Below are 26,652 nucleotides of genomic sequence, written 5' to 3'. Positions count from 1 at the left end.
ATTGAATCAAGACCGACCTACAAGGCATAATGGACTTTTTTTAAATAGCACACATGCAGAAAAACGTTCGTTATGGAAAACTATATAAATGCAACAGAAACATACATGATTGAATAGCTTTTTTATTGCACATATCTTCAATAACAGACATGTATATACATTGATTAACAACAACAATATGTGCATGTATAGAGTACATCATGATTTTTTATACATGTATATATTTGAGTATATTCCTTTCTCCACAGGCAGGGTCGTATGGCAAAAATTATAGAAACTTCTGAGCGGTGGCTAATTCTAAAACATTTGCTACATTCCATTTCCAATTTGAAACTATTTGTTATCTATAAGTATACATTGCAACGTTGTAACAAAATCTAATTTCAAAAACATCAAATCTCTTTAAACTGTACATGGGAAATAAACATACATTTCCCTCAAAAACATTAAATCTCTGCAGTATATTACTGTACATGGAACAATGCACACACTTGTAAACAATTTAAAGTCGTTTCTAGAATAAGTCTCCCATTTCATTACAGTTTATAATCAAACATCCTGAGAAATCTTATATACTATGAACCTTTGATGACATGATTTCAATGATAAATGTAGATTTTTTTAACAAGTTATTCCTTAGATTACTTAAAAATGAAAAATAGCCTCGCCATGACAAAACCAAAAGCAACATAGTGCGTTTGCAACCAGCATGGATCCAGACCAGACTGCGCAGTTTAGACTAGCCTGCCCATCCGCACAGTCTGATCAGGATCCATGCTGTTTGCTTACAAACCCTATTACAAGGAGCGCAGGCTGGTCCGGATCCATGCTGGTCACAAACACACTATGTTGGTTTTGTCATTGCTCATTTTTACTGTGAAATGATCAATCTGCAATGTAACTGGTGCAAATGTACATTTGAATGCAATACCATATAACATCATCTGGGTGATAAAAATTAGGTAATATGCATATATAATAGGGTAAATGAATTCTTAGTGTTCCCATGTACAGAAATCATTATTTTCAAATATAAAAAGTGAGAATTATCAAAACAACAGTTTTTATCTTATCTTTTAATTGCTTTGTACCTTTGTTATATACTGTAGCTATATTATTATGAATCATATATGTTGCTATGTTATGCTTTTTATGCTATATGTTATGTTGCTATGCTATATAGTCATGCTATGTTGAATTATGTACTTGTATATGTTGTTATGTTATCCTACATGTAGGAAGTGCTATGTTATGTGGCTATGTTATGTAGTTCTGTTTTATGTTGAATGTAGTGTTGTAATTTTAAGTTATGAAGAGTTGTAATGTTGAATTATGTAATGTTGTCATGCTTAGTTATGTAGTGTTGTTATCTTATACTTTTGGTGTTATGTAATGGTGTTATGCTAGAATATGTTCTTGGAATGTGTTTAACTAAGATAACATTACATTTTACATAGCTATACAATTACAATATAAGATTTGAGAAATATTTATACTGAGTACATATACAATTTCTGGTTAAATATTGCAGAAAAACACACACAGATATTTCTGGTTAAATATTGCAGAATAAAAACAATAACAAACAGTAACGTCTAGATACATTATCTTAAATAAAAGTTCTAAATAAAGCAACAAGATTCGGTAAAAATGTAGTGATAAAAAAGCTAAGAGACTAATGTGCTTAAATACTGTTTTAATAGCCTTTCACCCTCTGATTTCTGTAGAACTTGTCCCACAAATGATTTCAATGTTAAATACTTAATGTTCTGGCAGACCTGTCTCTGTAACTGTGACATTTATCTCGCATACCTGACTCTGTAACTGTGACATTTACCTAACAGACCTAACTCTATAACTGCGACATTTACATGGAAGACCTGTCTCTGTAAATGTGACATTTACCTGACAGACTTGACTCTATAACTGTGACATTTACCTGACAGACTTGACTCTATAACTGTGACATTTACCTGGCAGACCTGGCTCTGTAACTGTGACATTTACCTGGCAGACCTGGCTCTGTAACTGTGACATTTACCTGGCAGACCTGGCTCTGTAACTGTGACATTTACATGACAGACCTGACTCTGTAAATGTGACATTTACCTGACAGACTTGACTCTATAACTGTGACATTTACCTGGCAGACCTGACACTGTAACTGTGTCATTTATATGACAGACCTGAGTCTGTAATTGTGACTCTGTAAATGTGACATTTATCTCGCAAATCTGACTGACTGTTTGACATTTACATGGCAGACCTGACTCTGTTAATGTGACATTTACCTGGCAGACCTGACTCTGTAAATGTGACATTTCCCTGGCAGACCTGACTCTATAAATGTGACATTTACCTGGCAGACCTGACTCTGTAACTGTAACATTTACCTGGCAGACCTGACTCTGTAAATGTGACATTTCCCTGGCAGACCTGACTCTATAAATGTGACATTTACCTGGCAGACCTGACTCTGTAAATGTGGCATTTACCTGGCAGAACTGGCTCTGTAACTGTGACATTTACGTAGCAGACCTGACTCTGTAAATGTGGCATTTACGTGGCAGACCTGGCACTCTAACTGTGACATTTACGTAGCAGACCTGGCACTCTAACTGTGACATTTACTTGACAGACCTGACTCTGTAACAGTGACATTTAACTGACAGACCTTTGGCATTTACATGTCATTTTTAACTTTAAGGCCCTTCAATATGTTAAAAAAAGATACTAAAGTGTGTAACTTTATATATATGTAAATATGTTATATTAGAATATAATATTACAATTATAAATCAACAACAGTACAAAAGTCACTTTTTAGTTTAAATTTGTTTCAAGATTCTTTAAAGAAAAAATAGAAGCTCTGAATGCATTAAAAGGAATAGAAATAAAAAAGTGAATAAAAACAATAACAAAATAACGATACAATCAAACATACACAAAACAACAATTATATTCCACTATAACTTGAGGTATAGACTAAAAGGCAAGCAAGTGATGTCAGTGTAAAACTTTTTGAAAAGGTGAAATCCCTCCAAGACTATAAGACCACATACAGAAATGTGAAAATCACAGCCTTGTTGTAACTGACTCTGTTTAAGAGGGACAGTGGAATGTGTTACATCAGTCTAGGCTTTTAGCACCACAAAAACCTTTAATATGTGATTCTTAAAGATATACTATGCTCAAATTTGATAATAAGACAGTATTTGTAATTGCAACACAGTCTCTTTGTAAATATAAAATAAACATGTTTGGAAGATATGTTTTGTCTAAAACTCTAAACACTATAGGTGGTCACAAAATGAATATATAGTGTCATTAAAAAAACTGGCAGTTGTTTTTGGGTTTTTTTGTTGTCGAGAAAACACCAATTTTATTGACCTGTAATAGGAAATACACCTTCCCATACATAGTTTATTCATTCTTTTTATTGAAGTAAGACATATTCAGTAAGAATTTCATAAATTTCAAACAGTTTCTGTGATTAAAATATTTCACTCCAGCATGAGCATAATATATCTTTAGATTGAAGAAAAGGAAAAAATGTATAACAAAGAGAATGTGAAGGGCAAAAAATGATGGTTCAATGAAATGACAATAACAAATCAATAACAGAACAGGTTACACAATTGGTTACCAAAAAAAAAACAGGTATGAAAAAAAAATATAAAAAAGATTTAAGACATAAGCCTTCTTAGTGATGATCAAACTTAAGGAAATCTATTTTACACTTTGACAATATCATCAATATAAATTAATGTTAAAAGTGAATGATTCTCATAAAAGATAACAATAAAAACATTTTGTGACTAATATACTGGTGAACAAAAGGGTGAATATTAATAATCAAATGTATATAGAAAACATTTACGCTATTTCTTGGGATTTATTTTTTTCTGTGTACCATCTTTGTCCCATCTAATATCGGGGTACAAACAAACTTTTACCATTATAGTTTGATGGTGCAATACTGTTCACAAAAGAGTAATCATCATCACCTTGTTGATCTTATAACGGGTATATTTACTAATTTGTAACTGTAAAATAGCCTTTAAATAGGGCTGTCATTGAATATCGCAACATTGATATACGACTGATATTCATCATCCTATACAATATCAATACACACTTTTAAATATTGATACAAGCTAAAATTTATTTATTTCTGTTAGTGAATATACCTCTCTATTATGGCAAATAAGAGAACTCACTTTTTGTCAGTTTTCTTGGCTACCCTGAAGTTTAAACTCAAGTGTTTTCAACTGTCAGTGACAAAAATAACAGAAAAAACAAACTATCTGTTAGTTTGTAGTATTTGTAATGTCTAATACAAGCATGCATAGCACCATGATCCCAATTTATAACACATATTAAAATTTTTTTCATTGTATCTACTGTCAAAATCAGTATATCAATATATCGTTGACATTTGTCCCTTGATATATCGATACAAACTTTTCCATCAATGACAGCCCTACAGTGAAAGTTTCATTGTACCCCCCACAATTAGATGGGTACAACTCACATCAGTATCTCTATATCTGATTCTCAATTAACCCTGAACATTCAGAAAAGGAGGCATGCATTTCAACAATGCTCTCTCTTTTTTTCAGTCTAAATCTTGACATATTATCTTTTGCATTCATCATAAATTGTCAATCACTTAATAGTTATATATCGCACCCTTAAGTGATATGACACTGGTCAGTCAGTTTGGCAGGACGTTACTGTACTTTTTGAAACATTTCATAAGACACTCATAAATAATGGAACTGCCATTTAGCTATAGATAGTAATGCTATTTCGATTTTGCTGATTTTTGTCTGGCATCAAGCTGTTTTTTTGTGTGTTTCTTCTTGGGCTGTACTCCGACAGAGGATTTTTTACCTGCAGATGTGCTGTGGGTGGTTTTAGCCCTGGTTCCACTAGCTCTAGGTGTAGTAGTCCTTTCTTTAGTTGGCCTCTCTATTCCAATATCTTGTTCCCACATTGGTACCTGGCTTTTGACCATAGACCAGTAGTTCTTCTACATTCAAAAATAATATATCATATTATGTATTTAATGTTACTGAATCAAAAATTGTACAAAAGTTTTGTGCTTTTTTAAGTATATTCTTTGTGAATATAACTACCTTTTCCTATTGAATTTTCAGCAAAACAACTATTTTCATGTTAATTATTATGGTGATTTTTAAGATGGACTTAAGGCGAAAATCTATGTCAGATGCCTAAATACAATCAAATTCAAACTAAACTTCCCACCCTATTGCACATATTGTGCACTTATAGTGCACTAGACAGAATGACTAGACAGGACGACACTTTGCTGGTTTAATGAATTATTGCATTGCATTGACGCCGGTTAAGTCATGTATTAATTGACTGTTGGCATCACAAAGTAGAGCCACATACCATAAACAAGGAAATCTGTCTTTCTCCTTACTAATACATGTATACAACAAATAAATATGCTTTAAGCTTTTCAGCTTTATAAAATAATATTTTAGGCGCCTGGATCAGATACAGATTGATTTAAAAAAAAGGTATAAATCAACATTCAAAAGAAGCTTTTGAGAAACATGTTAATAATCTAATAAATACAAGATGCAAAGGTTGATCTGCGGTTAACATATTTATATTTGTTTACAATGGATTCAACTCGCTAGTGTTGGACCAGCACCTTGAGACGCTTGCAGAAATCATGATCACAAAGTACAAAAATATCACGCTTTTTTTTTTTTGGTGATTTACATTTTTCAATCATCGTACATAAATCAAGTTAACTGATGAAGTAGTCATCTCAGGGTGCATTTCGTTGGGTGAAGATTTTAACATTTAATCATTTTAGTGCCTTGTCCAGTATATACCTGAATACAGTATTAAGAGTGGTGCTCCAACACTTTTTTAGCCTCACTTGTTTACAGTAAGTCTTATATAAAAGAATAACAAATGACTATGCAGTCCACAGGGAACTTCATACCTGAAGAGTCATAAATCTTGGAGTTGGTGCTGCATTCAGAGACTCATATACATCTTCTTTTGCAACTTTTATATCCTGTAATAAAAGATTGTATCGAATTATTCAAGGAAATATACATAAACACATAATATTTTTACATATATCAACATGCATATAAAACACACAAAAATGCAACAAAAATAATCATAAAACTATAAAGTAGTATGTTTTATGTTGTGCTAGGATATTGCCCATTTAGCTAAAAGCTTATTTCCAATGGGGTCTAGCTAGTTACTGTTGCATTAATAAAATGTACACTAAATTAAATGATTAATGAATTACTATAAATGAAATAATTTGCCAACATTGTACATGTAGTTTGTACTATATACCAGGCACATTTATCAATATTATGAGACAAATAGATAAACATAATATCTACAACATTTAAAAGTGACATGCTGGTTAGTGGTAATGCTGCTGCCAAAACTTTTGACAGTAAGTAGGCAGGTGAAAAAGTTATGGTAGAAGGTAAACTGGTAGACAGCTTGAAAGTGTTTTATAACTTTCACAAACAACACAAGACACAAAAAACAGTTTTTCTCTAAAATTGACAGACAAAAATTTCTAAGCCAATTTAATTTCTACTGATTTGGTCAACTAACATTAAACTATGCATGTCTGCAAAGGAAGACAAATACCTTGAGTAATTTCTGATTTCTGATAAATGCCTGTTCTGTGGTAAGTGTACCTGTTAATGTCATATTATTCTGGCTCTGACTATATGCTAGGGAACAGTTCATCAATGCCTCTCTTCTTGATAATCTGAAGAAATAAAATGTATTGATATCAGATAATAGGTGTAGGCCATTTCAAACAGCCATGATGTTGGGGTCATAATAAAAGGTTCATTCTTTATGTGTGCTTACAAATTAAACAGACTGGTGAAAATGTCCAATCGGGCTTAAGACATATAAATCATATTTGTAGAAAAATAATTAATATGTTTCTTTCTAACTTATTTGGTTTATTAAGCATGAATATAAATCGAAATAAAAAATATTTTGGTTCTTAAATAATTTTTGTTTTCTTAAAGTTATTTCCCATTTTCTGGAAACAAAATATTTGAAGTTCATAAAAATTGTGTTGAAATTTAAATTTCTATTAAGAAATGTGTCCAACAACTTCATTTTGCTCAAGATTATTGCGCCAGTACCTGTATTCTATATATGTTTGGATTAAATATTCTGTTTCTGGCATAGATCTGTTTTTTGACAATTCTTAGACACTGAACATTATACTTTTTCTCTGAAAACTGACTGAAATGTATGCCAACAGGTGTTGGCGCAATGAATTAGAGCATAAAGAAGTTATTTACACTATTTTGTTTTACACTTAGCATATATGTTACTAACATATTTTTTAAGGACTTCAAAAATTATGTGTTATAAAAATATGAAAAAGGGGAAATAATTCTCGGTAAAGTGACAGTGGCCATATATTTTTCTATCTGTTTACGTAAAAAATTATCCTCAATAAAACAAACAAAGTTAAAAAGAAATATCTTTATCACTTTTCTAGAAGGAAGTGGCTAGCCGTACGGGCCCGTACGGCTAGCCAAAAGTTCTAGCCGTACGTGAGTCACGTACGACTAGCCAGGACTCGCTGCATTGTCTAGCCGTACGGCACTTTTCAAAATTATATAGAAGTCGATCATGCATGTGTTATTTTGTGCCTCATGATTATGATTTGTTGTTTTATTTGACTGAAAGATGATTTTTGGTTAATTAAGCACATGGATCGAATAAATAATGATCGGAGTGGAATAAATAAATAAATAAATAAAAAGAACATTGAAAAAAAAAACGATGAAAAGCAAAAATAATTGTATAATTTTCAAATACAGTAGATAAATATCGAACATAAAAGCACAATCAATTAATAAGCCTTAAATAAAGCCTACCCAGGGACTGACAATAGAATTTTAAAATGCGTTTCACGGAACATGCAAACTTTCCTTAATGATGGACAAACTTCTATACCGTCGGTAATTGACGCAAATATCAGAGCCTAACAATAATTATTTTCTTTTTTTTTTCATTTTAAAGGTGTCGAAAATTAAACTCTATGAAACAAAAAAGGATTATTATCAAAATTTTGTAAACTATTTCAATTGATGTTATTTAACTGCGACCTAACGCTATTTTTTCTCGATGTCTTGAGATGATAAAGATCGATATTCGTACTTTTTTTACTGTAGCCAACAAGGCGATTAATCTCTATTTAAAGTAAATATACGAAGACAATTACTATTTCTTGGTTAAAATCCTCGCTTAAAGTCATGAAATAACATATGTATTTTCGACTTCTATATAAATTTGAAAAGTGCCGTACGGCTAGACAATGCAGCGAGTCCTGGCTAGTCGTACGTGACTCGCTTACGGCTAGAACTTTTGGCTAGCCGTACGGGCCCGTACGGCTAGCCACTTCCTTTCTAGAAAATATGATTGTTTATAAAATGTCATAAGCAAGATCAGTCATTTTCATGCAAATATTCCAAATGTTCAATAAGCCGCATACTCTCTTATTATAAAATGATATCTTCCTGTAAAGCTACTGAAAATATTAAGTAAATAAATTCATATTCCAAATGTAAACAAATATACAATAACTACTGAATAAGTACGAGTAAGTTTAGGTACGAAATTTTTATATAAAAAATGGGCACTCACATTTCCTCGTGTAGACGTACAAGCTGCATTTCCCTTGCTGTCCATTGTGACAAACATATATCCACCTCACTTCTTACTGTACCTTTTCCCTTTTCAGTCATTGCATTCTTCTAAATTGTTGCAAAACTACCAAAAATAGTTGGTTGTTTACGACGCTATTGTACTTACTTTAGTAGTTTGCACTAAATTCCGTCCTTTGTCCGTACCACATTTGAATAAAAAATTATAGTGATTAATTAATTATTTTACGCTAACATGTAATTGTAAATGTTTATGGATGTAAATCAAAGGGACTGGTCATTTCTCTGGCTACATGTCTTGATTTTATAGTTCAAATTAGCATATTTGGATTGTTTAACAGGATATGACGTCATAAAGCAACTACGTCAAGAGACGTCGTTTAGTTCCTGCGTTGATGCCGTTGACAACAGAAACTGGTTGCGGGAGGTGAAAGACGGGATCATTAGTTTAAGCCGCGGGATTAACAAATATAATCGTATGTAAAACAAAGTTTTCTTTTTTCATTTTAATGTCTCGTGATATGCTTAAGTTGCAGCTGCATCTTGTGTTGTGTTGGCTGCGCAAACGGTTAAAACTTTAAACGTTGCCTAGGCCTTCATGCTGAACTGTATATTTTGTGCATTGCATTCACATATGTTCATATGCATGTTATTTTTTTTTTTTTAATTATTAATAAGTGATATATTTTGTAAACCATGTTGTTTGGAAAAAGGTGACAATCTACTATTTATTTTTCAGTGTAGGTATATATAGACCTACTGATCTGCTCGATATAATTAGATCTATCTAATAAGTTAAGCTTAAAAATATTCAACGAATTATGAGCTTGAATAAATTAATAATACTTTGTTACATATGAAGCTTGATGTTGACACAGGTCTGTCGACTAACTGTTACTTGGAAATAATAAAGCCGGTTGAGTTTAATATAAAAACAGTCTAGTTCACACTAATTAAAGATTACATATTTGTGTTCTTGTCGAGCACTGCATTTGCACTTTCAATATGTACTTCTAGTGCACTTAAATGTGCATCTCTAGTGCGTTTCGAATTACACTTTGAAGTGAGCCTTAATGCACTAGACCTTTTTTGCACTGGGCACTTGGGCAGTTATATATTTTGTTTGTACAGCACTTTATTACCACACATTTCAACAATTATCAGAAGCTTGTGCCTTTCAAAATATAGAAAAAAATAGAAAAAGAAATACTATTTCAGTTTTGTTACTGTTATATTTTTTTTGATATAATTAAATATAATGGTGTTCATTTTTTGTTTAAATTACCAATTAATTGATTCATCTTTATTTTTCTTGTGGTATGAAAATTATCATATCTCACTCATGGCTACGGAAACTCATGAACTGTTTAAAATTTCATACCGCTCGATGAAAATAAATCTTGTATTTATACAAAAAAAAAAACAAAAACAATGTCCTGTACATGTATGTACCGTGTACACATCATTTTTTTTTAATTACACATATTGTTTACCAATCTTAATTCTTACGGATATATGTCCGTTAGAATTTAAATATATGTACACACATGTGCCATTAACTTCATCTTCTTCTAAAATCACTTTACTATCTCATAAAATCATAAATAAATAAAAATAAAAATAAATAAAAGGTAAATTTTAAAAGTCAATGAAAAGACAGACTGCTTGAATGTAAAACTGAAAAACTAAAAAAAATTGGATTTTTGCACTTTGAAATAATAATAATAATAATAATAATAATAATAATAATATAATAATAATAATAATAATAATAATTAATAATAATAATAATAATAATCATAATAATCATAATAATAATCATAATAATAATAATAATAAATGCGAAAGGGATATTTTCATATTATAACATTTATTTTATAGATAATTGAAATTTCTTTGTCATGTTCAATGCGAAATTCAAAATTAATGCTCATAAATTAGAAAATGTGGCTGGCAGACAAAGAAAATGTTTAGCAATCGACGGAATATGTAAACAATGTAAATCTCGTGAAATAGAGGATGAACTACATTTTCTAATACAATGTACATTGTTTAAGATATGACGATGAATGTAATACACATATCAACAAAATATCATTTAAAGAATTTTCTTATCTTTATATTAATTAAAAAATTAGCACTATATAACGTTTTCCATTTATTTATTAAGTTATGATCTAATGCTTAAGTCACCAACTTTATTACAAATCTTATTTACAAAATAAAAGAAGAGTGGTGCGTAAAATCAAATTCTAACACTATCGGAATTTTTTCTATATAGACAAAGAAGGCCGGAAGCGTGCATTATTCTACAACAATGCACTCGCCGTTCTTATTATCTCCCTGTGTATTTTCACATTGAAGGCTCCATTTTGTTTAAAAAATCTGATAAATTAAAACAATTTTTTTTCGAATTTTGTTGTGAAAACTATCTAGAATGAAAGAAAATGGTCTAACTAAGAAAATTAATCCGAACACCAATATCTTTAATTCAGTCGTTAACGCTGTACAGACGTTTAAAGTGTTGTTTACGTGACGTCACAATGTAGCGCCAAACAGCACATGCAAAACAATCAAATCAAGTTCGCTATTTAATGTCGCAAACGAGTTTAGTTTTACATTTATTTCACTTTTAATAATTTGTATTTCGCTTGGAAAATTATAAACTGAAATAAATAAACAAACAAAGTTGTAGATCTATCAACGTTTTCAAAATTCGTTATTTTCAAAATGTTTCTACAAACGGTAGATTTAACAGTTTTTTTTCAACCCACTGGAACGGCCTCTAAAGAACGTTTCTATTGGAAACTCTGAGGCGAAAACAAATTCAACCACCAAACATAAAGTCCAACGTTATAATAAAAATTATATTTTTTCTTGACGTATTAGAATGGAAATAGATATCAATTCTTCGTGCATTATTGTATAATAATGCACGTTTTTCGTTCAAATGCTTTGTAATTAATCACTCAGGCCTATCGGCCTTCGTGATTATATTACTACGCATTTGAACTCAAACCGTGCATTATTCTACAACAATGCACTCAGAATTGATATCTATTTCCTAAGTATATTTAATCTTAAAAGAAAAATCTTTCGATGACATTAAATCTAATGAATCTCCACGAGGTGAAATTCTGACAGATTTCTATACTAGATTATTGAGTATGTATTCTTAAGCCATAATTACCTTCAAGCTGGGACAAATATCAATTATATGTTAGGTTATATCTACGTAAAAATAGAAATGACTTGTTTATATTGTATTAACAAATTTCTTAGACAAGAGACATTTTAGCTACATTGAATAAATTTACTATCAAGCTAGTGTCAACTTAAAGTGCGATGAATGCAGTCAAATGTAATTATCGTTCTACCATACATCATACAGCATATGACTTTTTACTAAAACTTTCTAACCGTTTGGGTTCAAACCGCGTCAATGGTGAGCCATTGTTTCCTTGAGTGAGAAACTTTACACTTATTGCTCAATACTGGTAGATTCCAGGGACGGATTCGAAAGTGTGTCTTAAAAAAGTACGCTTATATGTTGTCGAAAAAATAAATTCGGTACATATCTAAAAAAAATACTGTCGTTTATATTGTACAATAAGCTTTATGTTGATATTATTGTAGATAAATGCGTTATAAAGATACAGATGTAGACCCTGGCGGGGAGCCAAAGCCTGGGGAACAAGTTTCTACTACAAACACGAAAAGTCCACAGATTGGAAAACATGTCCAAGACCCGGACTCTATGCTAAACACAGTTCGTTATCGTTTCTTTTACAAATTTATAATAATATAAAGAAAAAAAATCAGAAATAGAATAACGTCAAAATGACTTGTAATTGACTAATTGTATACTGATATTTTAGAAAATAAGCCCTTTTTCAGAAGCTCTCTTATATAATGACACACAGTGAATTTCTCCAAGATCCTGTCTAAATTCTTATTAAAAATATAATGAAACAATATACATAGCGTACTACATGTATCTATAATAGATCTATTGATACGCTTTATAGATTTAAAGACTTAAGTATTGATAAGAAAAATTAGCAACATTTAAAAATCAATTACACCCTAGCTCCCCCACACAAAAAACACGAAACAAAACAAACAAAAATACATATTATAAAATAAAAATAATAATAATAATAATAATAAAATTCATTCTTATTACATCGTACTCACTTAATAAAACTTTTTTCCAGTTTATACAATGGGTTACAAAACCTGAAAAGGGCAAGAAAGTCGTAAAACCAAAGCAGCAAAAAGAGAAACCGGAGAAAGTGACAAAAAAGCTGAACTTTTTGAAGAAAAGTCGCTCCGACAAAGGTTACATATGTATAAATTATGAACTAAGCAAAATTACCGTTTGTTGGTACATGTAGTTTTAAGCTGGGGTCCAGAAAATATTTCTTATATTCATTACAGAAAAAAATACATGTACTATGAAAAAATGAATGATCACAAATTGTAAAACGTGTATTAAATACTTTCATTGTTAAAAACACGTCGAGTAAAAGTATCATTTGAAAATCTTTACAAATTATTGCTGAAGTTGTGTGTCGTCGAACTGACTTTGACAAAATACTCTTTCTATGTCCCGCACCCTGGCTATTATGTTATTGTCAACTGAGGCGGAATTAACCGAATTTCTACGACTGAAGAAGAATTATCCCCGGTTACCCACGGTATATACCGGTATATTTCGTATACATAATACATAATATATTCCGTACAAACTAGATTATTTACATAATGTAGTATGTATATGGAATGTATACCGTGGGTAACCGACGCTGAAGAAGAATGCGTTGTCGCCAGTATGTTTAGTTTAATTCATTCATATATACATGTACATGTAATCATTTTTGTTTTCATAGGCGCAACAAGTGAAGAGCTTAAGCTTCTCAGAGAACGTCTCTCAAGACTAGAGAGTAACCCTTTGCTACAAAATGTGCACTTTTCACGTCCATCTACGCCACAAGCAATACCTAGCACCAGTACTGGTGAACCAAGTAACAACTCATGTGTTGATAGTAAGTACTAAGTAAATTTTATAATCCAATGGGTATAGGTCATTCAAAGATGTCAATTCTGTAGTTTTGTCTAGTTTATTAATTATTTTTGTTTTTGCATTGTGGGTTTATTTCTAGAGCGTATACAGACACCTGTTGCTAGTTCTAACGTTTAATGATGTTCACGGTATAGGATCGAGTGGCGGGAAGATAATGGGCATGCGCATTACTAATGATGGCTGATTTGGTACACTGCGCGTTGCGTTGTCGATGGCGACAACACAACCTATATCGTTATCGCTTTTCGTCTTGTCGCCAGCGAAATGCGCCAAACGGCGCCTTGTCGCCATGTCGTCCTGTCTTTAGCGAAGCACGCCAAACGGCGCGTTGTTCTGGGCGCGTTGTCGCAATGTCACCCTGTCGCTTGGTAATAAGCAAATCCTTCGATTTAAGTCCAAGCGACAATGTGACATCGCGACAACACGCTGGACGACAACTCGCCGTTTGGCAAGCATCGTTAGCGACAGGACGACAAGACAAAGGTCCGACAAATCGCCGTTTGGCGCTTTGTCGTGCTGTTGCTACAGACAACACGAAGCACAAAAGGGTTTCAAATCAGCCACCATACATTACTGTATTTAGTCTATATTATGATAAAGCATACAGTTGGCATTTTACTTTTTTACGGTTACTAATATAACCGTTAAGGTAAAGAGAAGTGTAACACTTTTGTGCTTTTAAAGGTGTCTTCCTTTTAACCCAATGATAGTTAGTTCGAGCCCTAGTCGATCAGCGACTATTTTTATTGATATGAACCAGTACTGGTCAGTTCCAAGAAGCGGACTTACCAGGCGAGCACAAATCGTTATTTGCATTTTTTTTCTTCTTTTGTAAAATAAACTTATTCATATTTATAAACTCTATAATAAGGGCGAATTTCATTGGATGACGACAGACTATAAAGTCTTACACAAACAAGAAGAAATCTTCTATTACAATAATGATATTTGATTTACAATTATACCGTTTTTATGTTCGTGGTGGTGGTGGTGGTGGAGGGCGGGGGTCGTGTTCCAGTGTGTTGTCTTTAATTTCTTTTGAATCTGGGACACTATATTACCGGTATTACTGGACCTCTCCAAAGCGTTGTGAATGATTGCTAGCGGCATCCATTTTGTGTATCAAATTGAATTTGATGAACCTCATTTAAAGCCTAAAATCATTCGAACTAGTCTTAAATATGTGTGCATGTTCCTTTTCAAAATATGACTTTACTTAAACGAAATATTAACTTCGAGGTGAACAAATCGTTATAAGGAAAAAATCGAAAAAATATCACTTACGTTACCTTGGACACTATATATACGAACAGTGGTTCATTCCGTTTTGAATCTTTTAAACTGTACAAAATTGATTGTTGTTTTCTGAATAGAATCTAGCGTTTTACTATTTCATGTTTTGAAAAATAGTAACAATAAACACTATAGCCCCAATATCACCAATCATTATGATTTGTGTACCGAAATTGTGCTGCTCCTCTAACTTTTGAACATCTCTCCAATTATTCCTATATTTATTTTGTTTCCAAATGCAGTGCTTATGAAAATCTACGTAGCCAATTTATTAAGCGTTGTTTTTACATTCGGCCAAGTATGGCCAAATTTATAGATTTACTACAATCTAAAAGCCATAAAGTATTTACAAACTTATGTTATTATTTAAAAAAGGCAAACATCAGACGAAATGATAACTCTAGAAATCTTCAATAGTATTATGATGCTGTTTTGATTATATATACTGTGATGTTCTTTCTTTATATTATATAAATATTTTGTCAAACAAATTCGATTAAAAGCGAAGTTATAGTTTGTTCTCCGCTTAAATTTAGTACTCTTCATTATTCATTTACAGAAGTAATTTATAGATATAAATATATAATTGATTAATGGAGATTTGTCAGTATATGTAATGTATTACATTGTATGTATTAAATATCCCATTGCTCAGTATTAAAAATTACTAATTAAAATTATTATTAAACTGTTATTACTTTTAGAATTATTATAAAATTATATTTCAAACTGCTTGTTATAACGATGTACCTATGTCTGTACAAGTTATGAAATAAACTCTGTTCTGTTCTGTTCCTATTTAGAGCTTATCCGGAGACTGACGGAAACAGCCGATATGTAGCTATTGTTCTTTCTTAAAGAAGCAGATTTGTATATAATATTATGTTAATGATTGAATTCAGAACATAATCCTCTAATATGTTGCTAGGATACCGAGTGATGTACTTGTTGGTCAGGGTAGAACAGGAACTAGACCATACAAGAAGGGTTGTGCACAACATGCAAGAAAAGGGCGCGAAAAGATCACGAGTTCGCTCTGTGTCAAAGGTCATGAGGCAAATCGACAACCTGCGGGACCAACTTCTGCGCATCCTTGGCAACGATACTGATACAATTGAACGCATTGGCGATGCAGACGACATGGAGCTGTTCTTTCAGAACATCGACAGCATTTGTTCTGCTGCACAGGAAATCACGTTTGATGGTGATGGAAACGAGGCTCTATGTAAATTGTTGCTTGAAAACAACGATAAACCAAATGGAGTCATCACGTTGAAAAACGGAAAGGTTTGTTGTATAAAAATGTTTATTTCTTTTAGAGAAATAGATATGTACCTGGTTGTGTGAATGAAATTGAAAAAAATATGTGTGACAATAACAAAAAAAAAAAACCAACAACATCAAGAACGAACAAAAAAAAACAACAACATTTCATTGTAAGCTTTAAGCAGTGAAAGTGTTTGTAAAATACATTTCATAACAACAGTACACTTACTTGCTTAAAAGAAAAATATATGTCAGTATATTTAGCATCGTAAATTTAAGGACCACTGAAGTTTTTTGAATGTCGGGACTGCAGATTAATGTTTCATTTGATGAAGGTCTAGACCAATTACTTGTGTTCACAGTTTCAGACCATTCGCTCACACAGGGGTCTACGTTTTTCCAGAATGATTCTTCTTATTTTGAAATATAATCCAAAATTGAATAGCACTGCAACGGTTTCCACTCAGATCGGGCTAAAATAGCACAAAATACGACTTCTTAATCATTATAAGTATATTTATTACATATCGTTTGCATATCTTTATGTTTAAAGTGCCTAGTTTGGTCTATGTAAGAAATTCAAATTTTAGGTTTTTGACCTCAGCGGAGTTTTTCTTTAAAAAAGGCTTATTTAGAACTTGGTTCCATACTATTACCAGCAATGTTTGAATGAACTAATATATTTGTTTGCAGTTTTACGGACCATTTTTATTTTGAATACAATTCAGTAAGAAATGTTTAGATGATTTTAACAACGAAAAAGAACTTCCCAACCTTTTCCACGTTGTCTGCATATATATATATCGTTCAAAAGTATTGATTAACTAGGAATGGGTTATCAGTTATTGCGCATGGCCACTTAAACTAGAATTCCCCAGGTGTTTTTTTCTAAAATGTCGCATGTTCTCTAAGGTAACTTTAAACAACAGACAAAACTTCAAAACATATAAATCGCTGTATTATTTTAACTGCTGTGTTGCATAGAAAACAAATGTCTCTCTGATTTAATGAAGTACACTGTAAATGAGGAGAACACCGGACGCGTTCACACTTGTTCAATTTTGGAACATTGCGCGTTTATATTTTGAATGCCTGTGTTCAGAAAAGGAGTTCTATTACGAGTTGAACACTTATCATTTGAACGTCAGTGTTCAATGGTAGTCCTTCTGACTAGACAACATGAAAGAATTTGAGTGTTTGACTACTTGGGTCAATATATTGTCAGTTGGGGTTACACTTACGCAATTTAACAAGTAATGGTGCTTTAATAATTAAAACATTTTAAAGTGGAACATGATATGAACAGTAGCGTTCATCGAATGTTCTAGTTGAGAACGTTTCTAAAAATAGATTTGTGACAATTTCTGACGTCATTCCAAGTACCACAACAACAACAACGACAACAACAAGTAAGCGTTTGCGAAACGCAAGCTGAACATTTTACACTAACAATGACTAAAATTGAAGAAAAAAAACGGTATTAACTTTTACTTCTTTAGCTTTCTTTTTTATCCATAATTATTTTATTTTTCTGAAAAGAACTAAGTCGTCATCTTGTTGTAGTTATTAACGTGTCTCCTTATATACAAGAAGAAGATCTATGTGATATTGTAGAATAGATGTTTTATGAGTAGTCGGGGTTAGAACTATCAAAATGCAAAGATTAATGAATTCTTTAGAAATTGTGTATAGATCTTTGTATGATATATTGTGTTGATTTATATTTTAATAGGATAGCGAGTAAGTAGTGTTGTTTCAAGCAGTGATGAAAGATTTGAGCTATAGACTGTAGATCTACAGAAACTGTTCCAGACTTCCATACAGATCTTTGAGGTTTGTTTCCTTAAACAATATTAGGTTGATAATACCGGTATTTAGATTCTTACATTTCCAAATGAGTTTTTATCGTTAATCAAATCATTTTACATTCCATAACTGTTACAAAGATGGCCTGGCATTGTGTCACAAATAAATTGTGTGGTACAAGAGTCGTAGCTATGGATTCAAATCGACTTTGTGAGAATGTGCATGGCCCTGGTGATGTCAGAATTATATTAAGATAACCTGACTTGAATCTGGTGTCTGATAAACTGTTAGATAATGCTTAAACATAATATATATATTATATTCATGTTTGTCAACCACTTAGGCTGTTATTCTCTATATCAGAACTGTAAAGAATGATTTATCTCATAGGAAGCAACTATATAAGCCTTTAAATCACCTGCATGTTAATAAATTCCATTAATGTTTTCCAGGATAGTGAAGAATATGATTTTCCTGCTAAATTGGAGACAAATGAAAACACCCCGCACAAACTGATGACATACATTACAGAGGGGAGCAACTGTCCTTTGGTGTTTAGACATAGAATATTGATTATTATTTATGTACTCTCGCAGAAGTTTGTATTTGCGAAGAAATTTAGGAAATTATCCTTAATTCATGTGTTATGTTAAGAAGACTGCATTCATGCACACAAGAATATAACACATAAAAATACAACATGTAATAACAATAAGTGAAACAATGCTAGGATATTGAGATATTGTGTGATTACTCGTATTTTTGTGGTCTGAAATGAAACGCAAGATTCATGTTATCATGTACAAACAAGTTACTGAAAGAACTTTGTAAAACAGTATTTATTTTTTTACATTTTGATCATAATAGTTAATCTTAAAATCTTTTCATTTTTTACACTTATTTTTTATAACTGCTTATCAGGCTTAGAGTTAGAAAATAATAAGAAATTTTGGATAACATTATTCATTTTGTTATTGTGAATAACTAAAGAATAATTAAAAAATCTCAATATGATTCTTTGATCTGTTGTTTTATCAGGTGTTCAAATGTAACATAAGTGTTCATCAGTGTTCTAACTTTTAACATACCTAATTTTGAACATGTTCTATGCGTTCAATATCTGTTGCATCGAAATTGAACGCGTCTGGCATTTAAAAGTAGAACACCTGAGTGTTCATTACATGTTATATAATGGAATGGTTTGGTGTTAAGATTTTAACGTCAACGTTAAAATTTGAACCCTAGATGTTTATAAGGCGTTAGTATATGAACGGTTGGAGTCAAAAGTTGAACACCAGTATTAAGAAATGGAACGCGTCTTGGCGTTCAATATCTGTTGCAAATAGGCGTTCAAGATGTGTTCTATTCTTGAACTTTTACATTTACAGTGTAACATAGATGCGCTGCCCTACTGGCAAAAATAGACCGTACTGGCCGAAAATTAGAAAGGGCCGGAAAACTGCTTGGGGCCGGAGACTGCTAAGAAACCAGTATAGTATACACGTGAATATTTGCACTTACTCAAAACTGAGATTTCTTATTCCTGCAGAATATTTCTGTTATTTAACACACGGGAATATTGTACTTTAACAGAATAAACTGAGCAGACACAAAATAGTATACTGTTATTATAATAAGTGATAATTGCCTATAGCAATAATTTTGTGTATTCAAACATATTTCTTTCAGGCGGGTAAATTGAAATCCTTTTTATTTATTTTTCAAAATTCAAATGATAACTTTGTTAGCAAAAGGCAACATACCGCTTCATGCACTTCTATATTCTAAGTAGATTATTTCATTTTGTAGGTAAAAATGAAAAAGAGCGGGTCCTCGCCAGGTGATCTTAAAGCTGTGTTCGGTGTTGACAAAAGTGAGTAGACGTACCAATTATTTATCACATATAAATACACACTTAAAAAAGGTAGAGAAGTGGGGCTTAGAGCAGGGATGTGGGGCTGCTGCTCAAGCCGTTGTCGTTTTTATACTTGCTTTACTTGCTCAAAACTTACGAGTTAGGAAACTACCCGCCTATATGACTGAAATACTGTTGGGAAAAGGCGAAAAATGAAACAAACAAACAAACGAAAGAGACGAAACTACACTATCATCTCAAATGCTGGTATTCAATTACACATGTACCTAAAAAAAGGATGTTCAGGAAAATAATGAGCGACCATTTAACACATTTTCTCGTACATATGCTTTGGGCGGGGATAGAAATGTAGGGGCCAGACTTATAAATGGGAAAAAATGCTCAACTTTAATATTAATTTTAAATAATTGTTAAAAAATTACCGATTTTGTGAAGGCAATTATTTATTTGAAGATTTTGAGACAACTTTTGCCTTTCTTCGTGTACAAGTATTTAAATGAAGCTATTTTATCTAAATATACGCCTACTGCAGCGTTGTACATGTTAATGAAAAGCATAAATCAAACAAATGGATATTACCAATCATGTTTAAAAATGCCGAAATTAATACATGTGAATAATTATAATAGTGGTTTAATAATACTGTCATTTTAAAGGCACATTATGCCTCAGATATGCTATCTTTTTTATTTCTCAGATTTTTTTTTGTATTTTGTTACAGTTTCAAAAACAAATACTTATTTGCCATCTAAGCTTCTCTGCTTCTTGTCCTCTGTTGGTATTTGGTATAATTATAATGAATTAGTATTTTGTATGGAAGTTAACATACTTATTTGTTTACGTTTTGCTACCTTTACGACACATTAACTGCACATTCAGTGCTAATTTCTTCAGCTGTTAAACATGTAACATACTCTAAATCCATAAATCCATTACCATACCATTTCATGACATGTCTAGATAATTTGATAGATATATATTTCTGTGGCATAATGTGCTTTAAGCAAACCCGCTGAAAAAAAAACACTTAATTACCAGTCTAAAATAATACTAATATTAATCTAGAAATTTAATATCAGAAAAATCAATTTTACAACGGGAAAACCTTTCGTACGTACGTTGAACTAGACACATTGATTTTCTATTAGAGATGGTTTTCCAAAGCGCGTAGGAAAAAAAAGTGAAAATTGAAAATTCCATCAGTGACATTGAAGAACTTAAGCTCCGTGTTGTACAATACGTCACTTGAATGAAGATTTCGTTTGAAGAAATAACACCAATAAAAACAATTATAATAAAATAATAATTATAACACCACCAAAATAAATAAATAAAAAATATTAAATAAAAAAATTCAAAAATATATACTCTGTAAAATAATAAAAAAATAAGAAAAATAATAAATAATAAGAAAAATAATAATGATTTTGAATAGATAGATAGAAAAAATAAATAAATAAATAAATAAATAGATAAACGAACGAACGAACGAACGAACGAACGAACGAACGAACGAACGAACGAACGAACGAATGAATGAATGAATGAATTTAATAAAAAACAAGAACTGTCGGAGGACAGTAACGCTCGACTATTCGAAAATTTGTCACAAGGGTGTTTCATTGAGTATAATAATGCTTACCTATATTAATACATAAAATTGTCCGAAAAGGTACAAACTCTTCAAGTTTCAATACATTCCCTTCAGTAGTTATGGAGATACAAGCTTACATGCAAACACTTAACCAAGAATTCATGAGTCAAAAAAAGGGGCATAAATATGTAAAAAAGCAAATCAGAGTTATGGGACTTGTGCCAATTATCTTAGATAATCACAGAGAACAAGTGTGTGAAGTTTCAATCCATTCCCTTCAGTAGTTATGGAGATACCAGCTTACATACAAAAACTTAACCAAGAATTTCTAAGTCGAAAAAGGGGCATAATTATGAAATAAAGCAAACCAGAGTTATGGGACTTGTGCCAATCATCTTAGATAATCACATAGAACAAGTGTGTGAAGTTTCAATCCATTCCCTTCAGTAGTTATGGAGATACCAGCTTACATACAAAAACTTAACCAAGAATATCTAAGTCGAAAAAGGGGCATAATTATGAAAAAAAGCAAATCAGAGTTATGGGACTTGTGCCAATCATCTTAAATAATCACAGAGAACAAGTGTGTGAAGTTTCAATCCATTTCCTTCAGTAGTTATTGAGATACCAGCTTACATACAAAAACTTAACCAAGAATTTCTAAGTCGAAAAAGGGGCATAATTATGAAAAAAAGCAAACCAGAGTTATGGGACTTGTGCCAATCATCTTAGATAATCACAGAGAACAAGTGTGTGAAGTTTCAATCCATTCCCTTCAGTAGTTATGGAGATACAAGCTTACATACAAAAACTTAACCAAGAATTTCTAAGTCGAAAAAGGGGCATAATTATGAAAAAAAGCAAATCAGAGTTATTGGACATGTGCCAATCACCTTAGATAATCACAGAGAACAAGTGTGTGAAGTTTCAATCCATTCCCTTCAGTAGTTATGGAGATACCAGCTTACATACAAAAACTTAACCAAGAATTTCTAAGTCGAAAAAGGGGCATAATTATGAAAAAAAGCAAATCAGAGTTATGGGACTTGTGCCAATCATCTTAAATAATCACAGAGAACAAGTGTGTGAAGTTTCAATCCATTCCCTTCAGTAGTTATTGAGATACCAGCTTACATACAAAAACTTAACCACAGGGACGCCGACGCCGACGCCGACAAATGGGTGACTGCATTAGCTCGATTATTCTGCGAATAGTCGAGCTAAAAACAGTGGAAGAAAAACAACAAAACAATGAATTCTGTCAGAGAGACAACGTGGAGGACCCATAGCACAACACATTTTACCGGCGCTGTACTTAAAATAAAGTTATATTCATAAAGTTATAATGACAAATTAAAAACACTGTTCCTAGCACCGAAATTAATTAATATCTTTAAACATTAATGATCAATTATACATTTACAAAAATAAATAAATAAAATAAAAAATAAATAAAATATAAATAAATAAATAAATATGAATAAATAATAAGTAAATAAATAAAATTTAAGATAAATAAATAAATAAGAAATAAATAAATAATTAAAAATAGAAAGAAAGAAAGAAAGAAAGAAAGAAACAAATAAACAAGTACAAGAACTATTCAACGTAACCGTTAGTAGGTACAACATTATTGATTTTCTATTAGTAATAGTCGCAGCGCATAGAAAAAAGATGGAAGTTGAAGATTTCATTAGCGGATAATATTTAGCATCAATCCCAATTTTTCAACGAGTTACATGCATGAAGAAAACAAAATTCTTCTATAGAATCTAGTTAATACTGTCTATAACTATATATAATGTTTTATAAGAATGGATTACAGAAACGAATTTTTCTACTTTGGTAAGTCTAGTGTATGGAGCGTTTGGCGAAGAGTATTTTCTTAAAGATTTTTTTAAAAAGATAATTTGTTGATAATAGGTGTACTGTATTCTTAAAGTTTTTGTTTTTTTATGAATCTGAATTTAAATGTTAATAAATGAATTTTGTAACAAATGATTGTTTGATATCGAAACATCGTTTTTTAAGAAGTATATTATTGCCAAATATATTAATAGTTTTATAAAACAATAGTAGAACCATCATGCGATATTTTGTTTGTTTGCCTGTGATGTTAACTTATAGCTATGCATTGTTCATAAAATCAGTATAGAGAAAAAATGGCACCCGTAACGGCATAGATACGTTATACGTACAGTTTCCGGTCAAATTGTCTTAGAGGTAAACGTGCCTCGCAAGAAAAAAAAAAACACCACAAAATCACCATAAAAAAGAAATAATGAAATAAAAATAAATATTCTTGACAAGTTATATGATAGGCAGTTTATAAACGGTTGTTTGCAATGTTATAATCGCCCTACAACTTGTTACTTGTTGTAGATCTATATACATGTATAGTTTATGAACATAGAAGAACCAATTCTTGGCCGGTTATTATTACCAAAGGCCACAATATTTAATTGAGCCGCGCCATGACAAAACCAACATAATGGGTTTGCGACCAGTATGGATCCAGACCAGCCTGAGCATCCGCGCAGTCTGATCAGGATCCATACTGTTCGCTATCAGTTTCTCTACTTGTTTTAGGGTTTTGTAAGCGAACAGCATCCATGGATCCTGATCAGACTGCGCGGATGTGCAAGCTGATCTGGATCCATGGTGGTCGCAAACGCATTATGTTGGTTTTGTCGTGACGTGGCTCAAATATTATCGTAAAGCATGCATGATGATGGCAACAAATACACAATGTATGCTTGATAATTACAGAGGACGCCGTGCCAGACAGCCATTATTATAAAAATACTAAAGAAGCGTTAGAAAAATACAGAAACAAGGGTGGTAACTCTGACGGAACACGTCCCGGAAACGGCGATAGAAACAAGCTCGTGTATAGTAAGTGATTATTTCTTGCATATCAGACAGGAATATCTACCGTTTATACGTGTCCAACCCCCTGTAAGACAAGTCACGTGCATTAAATGACGTCATTCCAGCGCGCTCATTATAAATGAATTTGTAAATTCATACGCTACTATAAATAATAAGTGCTGAATGAAAATATTACATTTCCTCATTTCTTTCCGAAATATGATTAACGTAATATGCAAGAAAAAAAATTAAACACCAGCTGTCGTAACAGACGGAATAATGAAGCTCTAGCTCCGGTTACTGTTAGTGGAAATTCGGCAGAATCTCGTTACCGCCGTAAACAGCTACCCCCCGAACTAGATATTTCGGTCTTTATCGAAAGCCAGTGTAGCATCCTTATCTAACATGCAGCAAAGGCGTTTAAGTAAACATAGACACCAGCCTGATATCTCCGTTTACTATTTTATTCATTCATCCAAGAAATATTGTAATAATTTTGAAACATTTTACAATCCTTTGACGTCGAAAATGTTACATTTATTTCAAAATGATAATTATAAGCTGCACCTTTCCTATAATAATCGATAGACTGGTGTGAGTTTAAGCCCTTGTTAATTTATAACCAAGTGATAAAAGAAAATATGATCACTTGAATTAGCGTTTTTTCCCCCGGTTATTGACTATTTATACCTAACATTACTAAGGCTGAAGAAAAATCGATCTCTTTTTTTATTCACCATTGCTTCATTATCAACTGAATATAAAAAAACATTTTACTAAATAAATAAATAAATAAATAAGCGTTTGAACATGTGTTTGAATTGAAACTTTATTTCACAGAGAGCGAGGCCGTGGACAGTTGGTCAGACACCGACACGGACGAGGAAATGTCCGCACTGGAGAAATGTGATGGTCAGAAGTACAAATGGCCAATGCTCAACACAAACGACGAGAAACGCATAGAGAAAGAGAAAAAGTTACATACGCTTATGACTGAAATAGGTTTGTATAGTATATAAATTTGTTATGTTTGTGGTATGTCATGTGGTATGAGATGCCATTTTAAGTAGCATGCGTGTAAAATAATAGTTGAATAACGAAAAACGGTCTTGTTTCGAATCTTTTTTTCCTATCAATTTTAAGGGAATACAGTTCAATTTTCCTAAAACAATGGGCATCGCTTATCAATGCTTATTATATGTATAAACATCCAAGTTCACCTGCAGCTATTAAGATAAGAAATATTTGAACTCTGTATGGTGCATTTGTGTACGGTAGAGCACTTATAACAGTTATATTAGAGTTCAGGGTAAATTTCTCTGAATGAACTACAATTGCAAATACGATTTGGTATTATAAGCATTATTTTAATAATATACCATTGTTTATTGTACTTCCACAAACAAAACATATATAGAAAGAGTGATTTTTTTTTCGTTGAAATATTTTGATTTTTCATTTTGTTTCCTACGGTATCTTTGAACTATATTTTCAGTCACAATCATTAGATAAGGCATAAAAAGTGACATTTAACAAGGCGGTGAAATGCAAGGGGTATACAAATGGATTTATTTAAAAAAAATAAATAGATGAAAAGTATGTCAATAATACAGATGCATAACTACGTATACTAATGAGAATCTTGTATCTTATTCAGATGACCTCATGGATGAAGTTGGCCTCACTGACAACAAGGCACATAGCAACGGTATAACCTACGAGGTCCTCATGATGGGCAGTGGTGAAATGACGAAGGTAACGGAGAAGAAAGAAATCCCAAAGAAGAAGGTGAAGAAATTCGACACAAACCCCGACAAGTTCAAGGCAGCAAGATCTAAAATCCCACTGAAAAAGGCACGAAGCCAGCCAGATCAGTTTGTGGAAGAGTTCGACAAGTTGCTCAATGAATGTGATAAGAGTGATAGGAAAAAATAAAAAAGTCAATGTAAATGTCACACAAAAAATCTTTTGTTATTTATTGTGTACCAAAATGAGCAGTAGCATTGTGTGGTTCACACTGGACCATTTTATTCCTTAAACTGCAGACATAAAGAAGAAGTATGAGGTAAACCGAATATTTTTTGTCGGTCTACAGTAACTTTGCGAATGCTTATAGAGATTCTACATCAAAGTCCAGGGG

At 32.0% G+C, this 26,652-nt stretch overlaps 2 protein-coding genes and 1 long non-coding RNA gene across 6 annotated transcripts; 2 read left to right on the top strand and 1 right to left on the bottom strand.

Moving 5' to 3' along the window:
- Positions 1-113: 113 nt before the first annotated feature.
- LOC132746665 (centrosomal protein 15 kDa-like) lies at positions 114-8,898 on the bottom strand. Of its 4 annotated transcripts, XR_009628017.1 has the most exons (6): positions 8,701-8,898; positions 6,670-6,793; positions 5,990-6,064; positions 1,974-5,035; positions 1,881-1,905; positions 114-1,778 (listed from the first exon to the last, which is right to left on the bottom strand). XR_009628017.1 is itself a non-coding variant. In XM_060735885.1 (4 exons), exons 1-4 carry the CDS (start codon positions 8,799-8,801, stop codon positions 4,808-4,810), a joined length of 528 nt encoding a protein of 175 aa, XP_060591868.1. In that variant the 5' UTR covers positions 8,802-8,898; the 3' UTR covers positions 358-4,807. The 4 variants fall into 4 exon arrangements, 1 of the variants encoding a protein (XP_060591868.1); XR_009628016.1 differs by having other exon boundaries at positions 1,813-5,035; XR_009628015.1 differs by having other exon boundaries at positions 358-2,402; positions 2,607-5,035.
- Positions 8,899-9,042: 144 nt separating this feature from the next.
- Positions 9,043-26,476, top strand: LOC132746663 (uncharacterized). Its single transcript, XM_060735883.1, has 9 exons — positions 9,043-9,196; positions 12,357-12,489; positions 12,938-13,061; positions 13,613-13,768; positions 16,028-16,386; positions 19,981-20,044; positions 24,411-24,536; positions 25,353-25,514; positions 26,170-26,476. The coding sequence occupies exons 2-9, from the start codon at positions 12,361-12,363 to the stop codon at positions 26,445-26,447; spliced, it is 1,398 nt and encodes a 465-aa protein (XP_060591866.1). The 5' UTR covers positions 9,043-9,196; positions 12,357-12,360; the 3' UTR covers positions 26,448-26,476.
- Positions 17,721-18,922, top strand: LOC132746655 (uncharacterized). Its single transcript, XR_009628009.1, has 3 exons — positions 17,721-17,842; positions 18,098-18,198; positions 18,624-18,922. It is a non-coding gene; the product is annotated as an uncharacterized LOC132746655 (long non-coding RNA).
- Positions 26,477-26,652: the final 176 nt, after the last annotated feature.

The sequence above is a fragment of the Ruditapes philippinarum genome, unplaced genomic scaffold, assembly GCF_026571515.1.
Source record: "Ruditapes philippinarum isolate M1 unplaced genomic scaffold, ASM2657151v2 ctg2606_1_1_1_1, whole genome shotgun sequence".
Classification (NCBI taxonomy): domain Eukaryota; kingdom Metazoa; phylum Mollusca; class Bivalvia; order Venerida; family Veneridae; genus Ruditapes; species Ruditapes philippinarum.
This window is presented reverse-complemented; position numbering and strand designations above follow the sequence as displayed.